At 32.3% G+C, this 14,154-nt stretch overlaps 1 protein-coding gene across 9 annotated transcripts in view; it reads right to left on the bottom strand.

The window, feature by feature from the left end:
- The window catches only part of Mia2 (MIA SH3 domain ER export factor 2), a 106,108-nt gene that overhangs the window by 51,114 nt on the left and 40,840 nt on the right, over window positions 1-14,154 (bottom strand). For 6 of the 9 annotated variants that reach the window (XM_071607855.1, XM_027929478.3, XM_027929482.2 and 3 more), the window contains 5 exons: window positions 7,750-7,821; window positions 5,429-5,539; window positions 4,744-4,815; window positions 3,963-4,067; window positions 1,842-1,964 (listed from right to left, as the gene is read on the bottom strand). In XM_071607855.1, the coding sequence (XP_071463956.1) occupies window positions 1,842-1,964; window positions 3,963-4,067; window positions 4,744-4,815; window positions 5,429-5,539; window positions 7,750-7,821 (483 nt within the window). The remainder of the gene's footprint in view (window positions 1-1,841; window positions 1,965-3,962; window positions 4,068-4,743; window positions 4,816-5,428; window positions 5,540-7,749; window positions 7,822-14,154) is intronic. The other 3 variants (XM_027929480.2, XM_027929483.2, XM_027929479.2) reach the window with 1 other exon arrangement.

The raw sequence follows: 14,154 nt of genomic DNA, 5'->3' as shown, positions 1-14,154 counted from the left end.
AAATCAATACATATAAATAACAGCACATGAGCTCTTATTTTCTACCTGTTATTAAGATATGTAAATAGTGTTTTAAACTATAGCGTTTACTGACTGTTAAACTCTGTAAAAGGAAAACCAAAATTAGTTATTCCTAAATCAAATATAACATTTGATAATGGCCCATTCTTGCTAAATAAATAACTACAGAGCAATGAATCATTTTCTTATACGACATTTTTCACATACCACAAATAAGAGTGGCCATTAATACAGGAGTAAATTTTATGTGTTACCAAATTTGCAAGTGAGACATACAATACACAAAAAGATCATAGATTTCCACTTGATTTATTTAAGTAAACAACCACCTGAGGAGTTCAACTGAAATTTTAAAAAGATAAAAAGGAGAATTTATATGAGAACACTCAAAAGTTTTCTAAGAGTACTTTAATTTTCTTGAACAAAGAAAGGTTTTCTAACACTACAGATAATCAAATGACTGTGCCTAGTATTTCTCTGGAAAAGCCCACCTAAAATCTACTCTGCTCTAAAATTTTCACCCTATAAACTCTTTAAGTACATTAAGTTTAGGGGGAAAATATTAGTAGAGTCATCTCTCCATATCCAAACGGGTCTGGTTCAAGGACACACTCAATCCAGATACCAAAATTCATACACACTTAAGTCCCTTATATAAAATGGCAAAGAATTTGCATATAACCTATGTACATCTGCCTGTATACTTTTTTTGAGGGGTTGGGAGTGCTGGGAATTAAACCCAGAGGTGATTTCTTACCATTGAGCTACATTTCCAGCCCCTTCTATTTTAAGACAGTCTAAGTTGTTTACTTCCTCACTAAATTGCTGAGGTTGGCCTTGAATTTGCAATCCTCCTGCCTCAGCCTCACACACCTCTGTGATTGAAGGTGTGTACCACCACGCTCAGCTGCCTGTATACTTTCAAGCATCTCTATATTATTTATAACACCTAATACAATGCAAGTGCTATATAAATAGTTGTTACACTATACTGTTTAGGGAATAATGACAAGGAAAAATTTGTATATTATTCAGTACAGATACTGTTTTTTAATGTTTTTAATCTGTAATTTTTTCAGTCTACAGATGTGACACCCACAGACACGTGGGCCAACTATATACCAAATTAAGAATAAAACTCCAAAATCAGAATCTAAAAATTCTTAGTAGCAACATAAATATCATAAATGTATAGCTTTCATTACGACAACATCCATTTTACTATGCAAATTATAAAATGGTCAGTTTTACATTTCATTTCTTGATATTCACACTTGAAAATTTGTTTATAGATTGAAAACATAAGATTTAAAAGAATATACACAGGGGAAAGGGGTTAGCAGTAGGGAGAACAAGGAATAAGAAAAAGTCAACAGAGTAATATCAATTACTTTATTACTATGATTAGAGTCAAGTTGAAAGTAAATCTACTCTTTAAAAATTCTTCATCTCTGTAAAAGTACAAAACACCAGTAAGTATTCAAGGTACACAAGCAATAAAAAAAAAAAAAAAAATTAACTATCTGCCTAATTTCTCAAACTCTAACATCTTACCATCAAAAGCAGATGGAAGCCTAGAAAGGCAAAAAACATTATTCTTTTTCTTTATGAAATACTTATGCTAAAATACTGCAGAGACAAAAGGAAAAAAAGGACATACAGACATATATGTTGATATATATTACAAAGATCTTCAAATAGCATTTTGAAATCTGGCCAAATACATAATCAAAAGTGGCTAAAAACAAAAGTTTTCAAATTTCAGAGTTAGTATAAAAGTCTAGCCAGCTCAGTCACTAAAATTGATGAGAGCCATTTACCTTAATGTGATTTTCTTTATCATTTAGAACTTGTTCTGCATGTACTTTAGATTCTTCAAATGTAATTTTCTGTTTATTAAGGTCACTCACTTGTTCTTTCCACACTTCAGCTTCTTGCAAAAGCTGAAATTGAAAAAAACAACAGAGAAATGCAACTTCACCTCATCATGCTTATGGGTAGATGCACTTATTTATATATTTGGGTATACATTTAAAAATATTAAGAAGGCAGTGCTGCTACTTAAAAAAGAAAGATATGGCTCCTAATTTCAAAGAACTTTCAAAATAGGAGTAAGACAAAATAAGGACAACTTACACATTCAACTGATTTACAAAATAAATTCATATCAAATAGAAGGCTTTCTGACATGTACATATCCATTATATTTGGTCTCCTCCTTACCTTTTCCATCTAGCACTGAGGAATGAACCTAGGGCCTTGAGATCCTAGAGATCCTCTAATTGGAAACACCCCAGCCAGATCACCCTATAGAAAAGACCCTGGGTGACAAATGTGGTACTTCCAATTAGATTTAGAAGGCATCTCAAACAAGAAAATAGCCATAAATCTCCAAATATCTGTAAAGAGAATCTTTTAGATAAGATATAGGCCAAAACACAAAATAAAGAAACTCAAAGTTAACAAGGCAATTCAGAGAAATGAAAAATATTTAAGAAAACCTTCAAAATCCTCAGCAAGATTAAAAAAAAAAAAAAAAGCAAAAGCAAACCAAAAAGAATCCTTACAAGTAAAAAAGATTAGAAAAAAAATGAACAAAAGTTACATAAAGATGAAAAAGAAGATGTTTTCAAGTCATTATTACAGAAATTATGCCCAAAAAAATATGGAATAATTTAAGTAAATTTCCCAGAACTGAATCAAGACGAGTTTCCAAATCAAACCAAACTGAAAGGATCCAACACAATGTATAAAACAACACACACCAAGGCACATAGTCATGTAATTTCAGAGAACTGGAAACAAAGAAAAGTTACTAAAATCTTCCAGGGAAGAAAAGGTAACAAAAACATGTACCATAATCCATACAGCATTGAACTTCTCAAAAGCAACAATGGACAGTAAAGCCAATGGAATAATAATGACAAGATTTTGTGGAAAAATAATTGCAAGTCAGATGCTATAAAAATATCAGTAAGTAATAGAGAAAAACAAGATATTTTCAGGTATGCAAGGTCTAAAAACACTACTTTCTATACCTCTTTCTCAAGAAGCTAATCAAAAGAATTAACTACAAAAGAGTAAATCTTAGGTACAGCACAGGAAAAAGAGGTGGAATCCTCAGAATGGAAGGAAAGTGAAATTTAAGGACAACAGAAGCCTAACAGATCTACAGAACAAGTTATTATTGAACCATGAGAATAAAAGGCCCCAGGACAAATTGCTTCTAGAAAGAAAGTGAAATAAACAAGTTAACCAAGGCATTTGAAAGCATAAATAAGAAATTCACATCCCTAGAAGACAGTGTACAGATGGATTACAGATAGATATTACAGAAAACAAAACCATTATTAACTACAGGTAAAACAAATGGTGGGTAAAAATGGATTATATAATAAGGGTATACCAGATTGAGAGAATCACAATAACCCCTAAAATTTTTCTCACTGAAAAACTATTAACTTTATTAGGAAAACAAAGAGTAGGAAATATAAGTGAATGTATGGGACTGTATATATGTCTATATGAAGAAGAGAATAAAAGCTAAATCCTAATTTATTCTACCACCAGAACTCCTTCCATCCTTAAGTCCCCAACTGATAACTTCAATAATCCTGATTGGTATTCTCTGCACCCTGCCCTGCAGGCTAGCTTTGAGGAGTGGGTGCTAAATGCTATTTTCTGTGTTTACCAAAATGCTAAATATCCCAGTTTACTTTCATTCCTGGAAAAAGAAGGTGACTGAAGTATACACTTTAGTATTCTATGCAAAAGAAACAACAAAGTAAGTAACAGAGATTGTCCTGCTCTTGTGCTCTCCAAAAAAAAAAAAAAAAAAAAAAAAAGCCCACTCTTGCTCCTAGAATGAATAAGTCATAAGTATTCCCAGAAAATTTATGATTATATATTCTTGAGCTGAAGAGTCTTTACAGAGTACAAACCTGTTTCTGACCTTCCTGAAGTTGGGAATTTTCATTCAAAGCCTCTTTCATTGCTACCTTAAGTCGTTCTTCATTCATTTGAAATATTTTCAAGGTTGTTTTAGCCTAAGTAAAACAAAAATTATTGAGTTTCTAACAATTAGTTTAACATAACAGCTTATCTTTACACATTTCTCTCTAGAACATGGAATTTAAACAATGGCAAAAACATGTCCAAGGCAGCACAGTATTACAGGAAAAAACATTAAAGTAGAATCAGGGGGCTAGGGATGTGGCTCAAGCGGTAGCACACTCGCCTGGCATGCGTGCGGCCTGGGTTCGATCCTCAGGACCACATACAAACAAAGATGTTGTGTCTGCCAAAAACTAAAAAATAAATATTATAATATTCTCATTCTCTCTCTTTCTTTCCCTCTCTCTTTAAAAAAAAAGTAGAATCAGGTGTATAGTCCTGGTTGTGCCACTAATTTGCCATGTGACATGAACAAATGATTTAATGGTCTGTAAACTAGGTACTATGCAACAAATTTTGTTAACTATCTGTGTCTCCCCTACTAAAATTTAAACCCCCTGGACATTTTTGTATCCACAATGTGCTATTCACATTCAATTGCCCAGTAAAAAATGAACTTCTCTGAAGTACCTCATGTAAAAAAAATAGATATTTAAGATTCCCCATATCTCAAATCCTAGTATAGTATCTTAATTCTTAATAATAAAAATAACAATAAAATTACAGTGATTTTCACAAGCAATAGACTGTTAGACTAATTCAACTTACTTCAGCTATTTGTGATTTGAGAGATTTTGATTCATCTTCTAGGGACTGTATCCTTTTTGATATATCTGCCATCTGTAAAGACAGTATCATTCAACAAATAAGTATTTACTAAACCCCTTCAGTTTCAAAGATTTCATATATATTAGGTATATTGTTAATCTACTGTTTTTGTTTTATAAGTAAGGGCTCAAATTTAGAAGTTCTTCAGTTTATTTACCATATGCTGGTAGGGATTTTATACCATAATTCCATAACAACAGTATCTAAACTCAAATTCAATATTTTGTAACACTTACACAGGCTCAAGTAAATCCACCAATATTACATCATCTTATTAAATAATCTCACACACATCAAAATTTTCCTTAAGCCATATTTTAAACAGAAAGTCATAATGTTCTTTATATATCTTTTATTTAAGTAATAAAAATACCCACCAGGCATGTAATGATTCAACTTGAAATATGTATGAGTTACTTACAGAATGCACATAGAAAATTTCTATTGGAACATGCAAAAAATTTAAAATAACATCTAGGAAGTAAAAAGAGTAGATCTGGAAATTTTTGCTCTTCTGTATTCTTTGCACTTTATATAGTACATGTAATATTTAAGCAATATTGGATTAATTTTTAAAACAAAAACTGTCTTTTTCTTATATTCTCCTCAAATATGAAAGCCTTACCAATTCATCCTGTTCAGAATGTTTAGATTTCTCTTCTTTTAGCTCTTTTTCTAGAAAGAGTATTTCATCCTCAAGTTTAGACTTGGACCTATCCAGCTTTTCATATGTTGCCTAAAACAGAAAATCAACTTTATAAGACAGACTCATGAATTTTTGGTTAAGGTAAATCAGACCAGTATAGACAAACATATGTACATATTACATATGTAATTTATATATTTGCTCATTTTTATAATATTAAAATAACAGAAATTATATCAGTGGTCAGCAAACAACTTCTGTAAATAGAGAGTAAATATTTCAGGTTTGTAGGGCATGCAGTCAGTCACAAATACTCAACTATGTATGTCACTGTTAATAAAAAACAAAGACAATACCTAAATGAACAAACATGGCTGTGTTTCAATAAAACTTCATTTACAAAAACAGGTGGAAAATCCTAGCAGTTTGCCAACCTCTGCCCTAAAGCACATTAAGGAAAAATAGGAAAAACAGGTCCAATAAGAAAAGACCAGTGGTAGATAGAGTGCTTGCCTAGCATGCATGAGGCCCTAAGTTTTATCCCTAGAACTGCACACAAAAAGAGAAAATTTTAAAAATAAACTACAAAACCAATCAAGATTGCTTAATCATAATATTCCCCATTGAATTACGACATATTTTCTATAACCTCTTTGATTTAAAGTGATTAGTCACTAAATTATTTCAAGTGGATTTTAAATGCTATAATAAACATACCTCTGATATTTGTGATCCTTCACCAAACTTTTTTAAAAAAATAACAAATCAAAAAAATAAATAAATAAAAATAACAAATCAAAAGATCCTACTGTTGTTAAAAAACTTGTTTTATATATTTACCCAAATTTGACAATTTTATTATAGGAAATCTAACTTGAATCAAAATTACTTTGTTTGATTTTTATCTATAATCATCAAACTTTCCACAAATTATATCACATTATATATAGTGTGTACTCAATTATGATGGCTACTCCTGAAAAAATACTTATTTAAAAAATTACTAAATTTGAGGGGTTGGGGAGATAGCTCAATTGGTAGAGTGCTTGCCTTGCATGCACAAGACCCTAGGTTCAATCCTCCCACCACCAAAAAAAAAAAAAATACTAAATTTGAGAAAATTTCCCAAAATTTATTTCTTTCAGCTAAAAACACAACAAATTTTACAACTAAGTTATATAAATTCATGCCTTAACAACAAATTGGTATATTTTATTTTATTCACAATATCACCTAACTTAAGTAAATGTCTTTGCTACCCATTTTTTGTTCTGTTACCATGCTTAAAGTCTTCAAAAATTCTTTTTATTTATCAAACTAATAAATTACTACTGGGACAGAATTTAAAACAGGGTCAACAAATAAAATACAATTTCAGTGGTTATTGGATATTAAAAGGTAACAACTGAAGAAAGAGAAAACCAAGAAATTTGTTTTATTTGGGAATTCAATTTATAAATTCCTTGTAGCTCTAACAAGGAAATTCTGAATCATGACATATAACTTTCTAAGAACAGACATTAGTGACTGAGAACTGCCAACCTGGACTGAACATATATGTCAAAGGAAAAAGATCTACTGCTTTCTACTTTTACATTATCAGAAACAGGCTTCCTCTACTGTCCTTCTCTACTACTTCACTTAATACAACACCTTCATCTCTAACAGCATTAAGGCCTGAATCTGTCCTAGTTTAGCTAAATTACCATATTTTCCTTCTTTATGAATAACTGAATCACACCTGGCTCAGGAAAGTCATCTATGTAAATCTCTTCAAAACGTGTTATTCAGTGAAATCATATTGATAGCCTAAAATTGGCCACAGTGGGAATATTTATACATAAAACTCAGTAAATGCTCTTCAGAGAGTGGTTGTTAAACATTTACTAGTACTCCACTACTTACATTGGCCTAATTCTAGTTAACTTCTACTATCCTGGATGAAGTAAAGGCAATTTACATAATGTATTATTTCCAGCGAATCCTAAATTTGTAGGAATAGTTACTTTAATGTGTTTTTTAGCAATGAAGAATAAAAACTTCTGTACAGTTCTAGATTCCAATAATTGACTATTCCTCACTCAAGACAAGTTAAACATCAAAGGCTCAAATTTTTAAAGTATTTTATGCTACCTACCTCTAATTTTTTTATTCTTAAACTTTGGCATTCAGAGATGTTCATTCACATTTCTTTGAAATACTTAAGTTTTGAGAAGCTCTATTATTTTTAAAGTTCAAGTTATTTAGTAAGAACCCTTTACCCCAATGTTTTAAATTTTCTTTTTCTTTTTCTTTTTTACCTCCAAACTTTGTGCTTCTGTTGACTCCTTCTCAAAACTGGCATCCTTTAAAGATGACTCTAAGCCTTCATACTGAAACAAGGCAACACATAAGTAAAAACTAAAAATATTATACCAGATTTTATCTAGACAGATGTCTAAGAAGCAGACAGCATCTATTTCCTCACGTATGTTAAACTCACTTGGATTTACTCAGCTTTTAAGTTCTTCAAATCTGACCACTGTAACAAACAAAGCCAGGGCAGCTAACATTATCACAAATCATTCACTTGGGCAATATATGGCAGAACTTCGCCCTTAAGACTAGGAAAGAAAGGCTCAGGATGAAGTTTAGTGGTAGAGCACTTGCCTAGCATGCAAGAGGTCCTGGGTTCAATCCCCTATACTGCAAAAAAAATTTTAAAGACTAGGAAAACTGTCCAAAGTCTGCTTCTCAAAGAACATAAGGCTGTAACTCATATGATCATTCTTTATTTAAAAAGAGGTGAAAAGTATAATGGCAAGGTTGTACTGAAGATGATCCAAGGATTTATTCAAAAAGTATATTTTTATATAAGATGTCTATTATTCCCTCTAACAAGTATACTTCTTTTTTAGGTCTTTTCAATAAAGAAAAATTTATAGTAGCTGGCCATCAGAAATTTTCACTTTTAATTCATAGCATAAGACAAATAAAGCAAGTAGGGAATGCAAAATCTTTAGAACATAAGAGGATTGTCATGAATAAATGAAAAATAAGGACAATGAAATATACAATATTATAAAATCTGACAAAGTGCACCTATTCACTGTTTTTTAAAAAGAGATTAAATTGAAAACTAGGCTATTTTAAATCAGTCTTTCTGCTAAGAAGAACTGGACAAAAAAGAAACAGGATCTGTCTGATGGCTTCAAAGACTACTTAAAACTGTGAAAATAATATGAGAGAAGAGGGAATTCCCAGAAAGACAAATTCAGCATTTGACAATTCTTTTTCCCCAAAAAGTAAAGGCTGACAGGTGGGAAACTGAGCAAAGAGATCATGAAAAGCAGAAGCTGAGAAAATAAAATGCAGAATTCAGGACCTGCTGAGTAGGATGAGCCATGGAACTCAGGTGTCAGGATAGGACCCTGTCCTTCACTGAATAATAACCTCTCCTAAGATGTTTAAGTACTAATCCTCAGTATTTCCAGGTACAATTAAGTTAAGGATCTTGAGATAGGAGAGTAACCAGTAATATTCTGATAAGCCCAATACATCCAAGGCAAGAGGCAAGGGGGTTGGTAGATCATGGGCTTATTAACATGCAGAGGGCCCTGGCTTCAATCCCTAGCACCAAAAACAAAGAGGGCAGGCAACTAAAAAGGAGGTGAAAAGTCTAATGGCAAGGTTGTACTGAAGATTATCCAAAGATTTATTTAAAAAGTATATTTTTATATAAGATGTCTATTATTCCCTCTAACAAGTATCTTTAGAAGTATGTAAAGATAGAAGCAGAGATCAGGGTGATGCAGCTATGAGCCCAAGAAATCACTACAGCCTCTAGAATCTGGAAGAAGTAAGGAATAAATTCTCTCTGGGAGCCTGCATAAGAAAACAGACTTGCTGAATCTTTATTTTAGCCCACAACAAGGGTTTTATAGTTCTGACCTCCAGAATTAGAAAAAATTTTTGTTGCTTTACATCACTAAGTTTGTAGTAATTTGTTAGAGTGGTATTTATTAGGAAACTGATACTAATCAAAACTGTTTGTTTGTTTGTTTGTTTGTTTTGGGTACCAGAGATTTAACCCAGAGGCACTTAACTCCTAAACCACATCCCCAGCCATTTCTTATATTTTATTTAGAGATGGTCTCCCTGAGTTGTTTAGTGCCTCACTAAGTTGCTAAAGCTGGTTTTGAACTCATGATCCTCCTGTCTTGGCTCCCAAGTCACTAGGATTACAGGCATACACCACCTTCACCCAGCTAAAACGACTATCTTATTAAAGCTTAAACCAGAAACAGACTAATCTTTTGAACTGAGATATAGCTCCTACATATCTCAATCTGTTATTAAAGTAATCTGATCTCCCATCTAAGAGAAGTCCTGGACCAGGCTGCTTTGTGGCAGAATTCAAACAAATTTTCAAAAAAAGAATTAAGACCAATATTTCAACTCTTCTCAAACACAGAGTTAGAGGGAATACTTTCTAACACATTTTAAGAAGCCAGCATCACCTTGATACCTAAGCAAGATAAAGACATCAAAAGAAAAAGAAAACTGCAGATCAATATTTCTGTTAAACATTAATGTGAAAAAAAAATTACAAAAAATAAATAAGCTTTAAAGCAAAAATCCTCAATAAAATATTAGCAAATGAAATTTAACAACTCATCAAAAAACTTATACATTATTCATTTGGGAAGCTAAGATAGGAGGATTCCAAGTTCAAGGACAGCCTGGCAACTTAGGAGACCCTATCTCAAAATTTTAAAAAAGGGCTGGGATATAGCTCAGTGTAAAGCACTGCTGGGTTCAATTCCCAGTACTAAAAAAAAAAAAAAAAAAAAAAAAAAGACTATACATACATCATGATCTTGTAGGATTTATCCCTAGCATGCAAGGCTAGTTTAACATATGTAAATCAATCAATGTGATACATCACCTTAACATACTGAAGGACAATTACATGATGATAACAACTGACAGAGAAAAGCATTTGACATAGTACAATATCTTGTCTTTAAAAAAAATTGTAGTTGTTGATGGACAGAATGCCTTTATTTTATTTGTTTTTATTCTTATGTGGTGTTAAGGGTCGAACCCAGTACCTCACAAATGCTAGGCAAGTGCTCTGCCACTGAGCTACAGCCCCAGCCCATACAAAATTCTTTCTTGGAAAAACTCTTTAGGTCTGGGATTGTGGCTCAGCAGTAGAGCACTCGCCTAGCATGCGCGGGACCCGGGTTCGATCCTCAACACGACATAAAAATAAAGGCATTGTGTTGTGTCCATCTACACCTAATAAAATAAATATTAAAAAAAAAAAAGAAAAGAAAAAACTCTTTAACAGTTAATTATAGAAGAAAAGTTCCTTAACATAATAAAGGCCATTTATGAAAAACTCACAGCTAACATAATCAGGAAAAACTGAAAACTTTTCCTCTAAGATCCTGGGTACAAGGTAAGGATTATCCACTCTCACAACTTTCAGTCAACAGACCTAGAAGAGTTCTATCAAACACACTTGAACAACAACAAAAAAAAGATATAAAAGTTACCTAAATTAGATGAGAAGACATAGAATTATCTCTATTTGCAGATGACATGATCATACCTGTAGAAAATTCCAAAGACTCCACCAAAAAACTATAGTTTCTAATAAATGAATTCAATGAAGTGGTAGAATATAAAATCAACATACAAAACCTCACACTATATATAAACATCAATTCAAAATGGATCAGACTTAAAACATAAGAAGTCTATAAAACTTCTAGAAGGAAACAAGTGTTAAGTCTTGTGATCCTGTATTAAGCAGTCATTACATATACCTGCTACCAAAAGCACAGAAAAGGAAAAAAAAAAAGATCAACTGAGCATCATCAAATTTTAACTTTTATGCTTCATAGTATACCAACATTAAGAAAGTGAGGAAACAACTCACAAGAGAGAAAATATTCGTTAATCATGTATCTGATAAGCTTTATATCCAGAATACATAAAGATAGAACTTAATAATAGACAACCCAATTAAAAACCAGGCAAAGAAGTGAACAAAATTTTCTCTAGAAAAGATACACAAATGGCCAGTAAGCTATAGTAAGATGCTTATTAGCCATCAGGGAGCATCATTAGCCATCAGGGAAATGAAAATCGAAACCACAATGAGATATCAATTAACACCCAGTAGAACTGTAATAAAAAAAAATACAACAACAAGTATTGGGAAAGGTATACAAAAGTCAAAAAACTCACAAACTACTGATGGGAATGTAAAGAGGTACAGCCACTGTGAAAAACTGGTAATTCTTTTGTACGTTCACACAAAAACTTGTACATGAATACAGTAAGCATTACTATTTATAACACCAAAAGTGGAAATAACCCTAAATGTTCATCAATTGACAAATGGATATATAAATTGTGGTATGAATATCTGACAAAAAAGAAACTAATTCTGATACATGCGATAATATGAATGAAACATTTCCTTTGGGTATATACTTAGGAGTTGAATTGTTGCATCTGTATTTAACATCATTCTAAGAGAAAATCACAAAGAACCATATGTTATATAATTCCACTTATATGAAATGTCCAGAATAGGCCAATCTATAGAAATAGAAATTATCCATGACTTTGACATGGGACAGACGGGGTGAAGAGTGATAACTAAAGGGCTCATAGTTTCTTTTTGGGGTAATAAAAATGTTTGAAAGTTGATTGCTATGATGAATGCACAACTCTGTGAATATACTAAAAGCCATTCATTTATATTCTTTAAATGGGTGAATTTTATGTTATGTAATTGTATCCCAATAAAGCTGTTTAAAAAAAAAAAAAAGAATACCTGGGAATAAATATAAGAAAAGATGTTCAAGACCATAAATCAAAAATTTTTAAAACAATTTTTTGGGGGGTGGGGGTACTGGGAATTGAACCCAGGGGTGTTTTATCACTGAGCTATACCCCCAGACCTTTTTATCTTGTATTTTGTGACAGGGTCTTGCTAAGTTGCTTAGGGCCTTCCTAATTCCTATTACTAAGGCTAACCTCAAACTTGCAATCCTCCTGCCTCATCCTCTCAAGCTGTTGGAATTGGGCATGTGCCACCACACCCAGCTGAGAGAATTTTAAAAGACATAATAAATAGAAGAATGTACCACCAGGGATAAGAACTCAACATTATAAAAATGTCAATTCTTGCTAAAAATTTATCTATACACCCAACAGAATCCAAACTCTTAGCAGGTTGTGTGCATGCATGTGTGTGTGTGTGTGTGTGTGTGTGTGTGTGTACGCGCACATGAATGATTTTAAATGTATATAGAAAGACTGTCATGAGAGCCAAGACAATTCTGAAGAACAACAAACTTGTAGGTTTACCTTGTCTGATAACAAGGCTGACTATAAAATTATAGTAATCAAAAAAGTATAGTATTGGTATAAAAGTTTTTAAAAAGATCAACAGAAAATATTCACAAATATTCAGTCACTTGATTTAAGATGACATTATAAAACAACAGAAAAAAGTCTTTTCAATAAATGTTAATAATTATGGCTAGAGTTGTGGCTCAGTGGTAGAGCACTTGCCTGGCATGGGTGAGGCCTTGGGTTCGATCCTCAGTACCACATATAAATAAATAAATAAATAAAAGATCTATTTACAGCTAAAAAATATTTTAAAAATCAAATAAATAAATGTCAATAATTACTGTAATATATATATATATATATAAATTTACTATTGACATATTCTTCCAATTACATCATCATGGATTCAATTCCAGATGGATTAAAAACTGTTATAGGCTGCCTGTAGTGATGCACACCTATAATCCCAGTGGCTCAGGCGATGTGGCAAGAGGATTACCAGTTCAAAGCCAGCCTCAGCAACAGCAAGGCGCTAAGCAACTCGGGGAGACCCTGTCTCTAAATAAAATACAAAATGGGGCTGGGGATGTAACTCAGTGGTCAAGTACCCCTGAGTTCAATCCACAGTATCCCCAAAAAACAAAAACTGTTATGGGCTGAATTATGTCCTCCACAAATTCCTATGTTGAAACTCGAATCCACAGTACTTTGAATATAACTTCATTTGGAGACAGAGCCTTTAAAATTGTGATTAAGTTAAAATGAAGCTGTTGGAATGGGTCCTCATCCAATACAAATGGTGTCCTTATAAGAAAAGACCATTGGATGCAGAGATGCCAGAAATTTGTGTATGCCCATTCCACATAAAGATACAGCAAGAAGGCAGTCATCTACAAGCCAGGGAGAGATCACAAAAGACATCAAATGAGTCAATACCTTAAACTTGGACTCCTGTCTCCAGATCTGTGAGAAAATAAATTTCTGCTATGTAAGCCCCTAAGTCTGTGATATTTTATGACAGTAGCCCTAACAAACTAATACAAAGACAAAAAAAAAAAAAAAGAAAAAGAAAAACCATTAAGTTTCTAAAAGATAACACCAAAAAAGTATCTTTATACCCTTAGGTAGACAAAAATTTCTTTCATCAGGAAACAAAACGCAGTTATCATAAATAAATAACCGACAAATTAGTTTATACTAATTAAGAATTTCTGCTTTCCAAGGCACATTTGAAATAAGGTAAGCCAGAGTGGAAGAAGATATTTGCAGTTCATATATCTAACAAAGAACTTGTATCTGAGATATAGAAAAACTCCTACATGAAAAAAAGGATAAAGACAATAATA

This window comes from Marmota flaviventris, chromosome 2 (assembly GCF_047511675.1).
Source record: "Marmota flaviventris isolate mMarFla1 chromosome 2, mMarFla1.hap1, whole genome shotgun sequence".
Lineage (NCBI taxonomy): Eukaryota > Metazoa > Chordata > Mammalia > Rodentia > Sciuridae > Marmota > Marmota flaviventris.
This window is presented reverse-complemented; position numbering and strand designations above follow the sequence as displayed.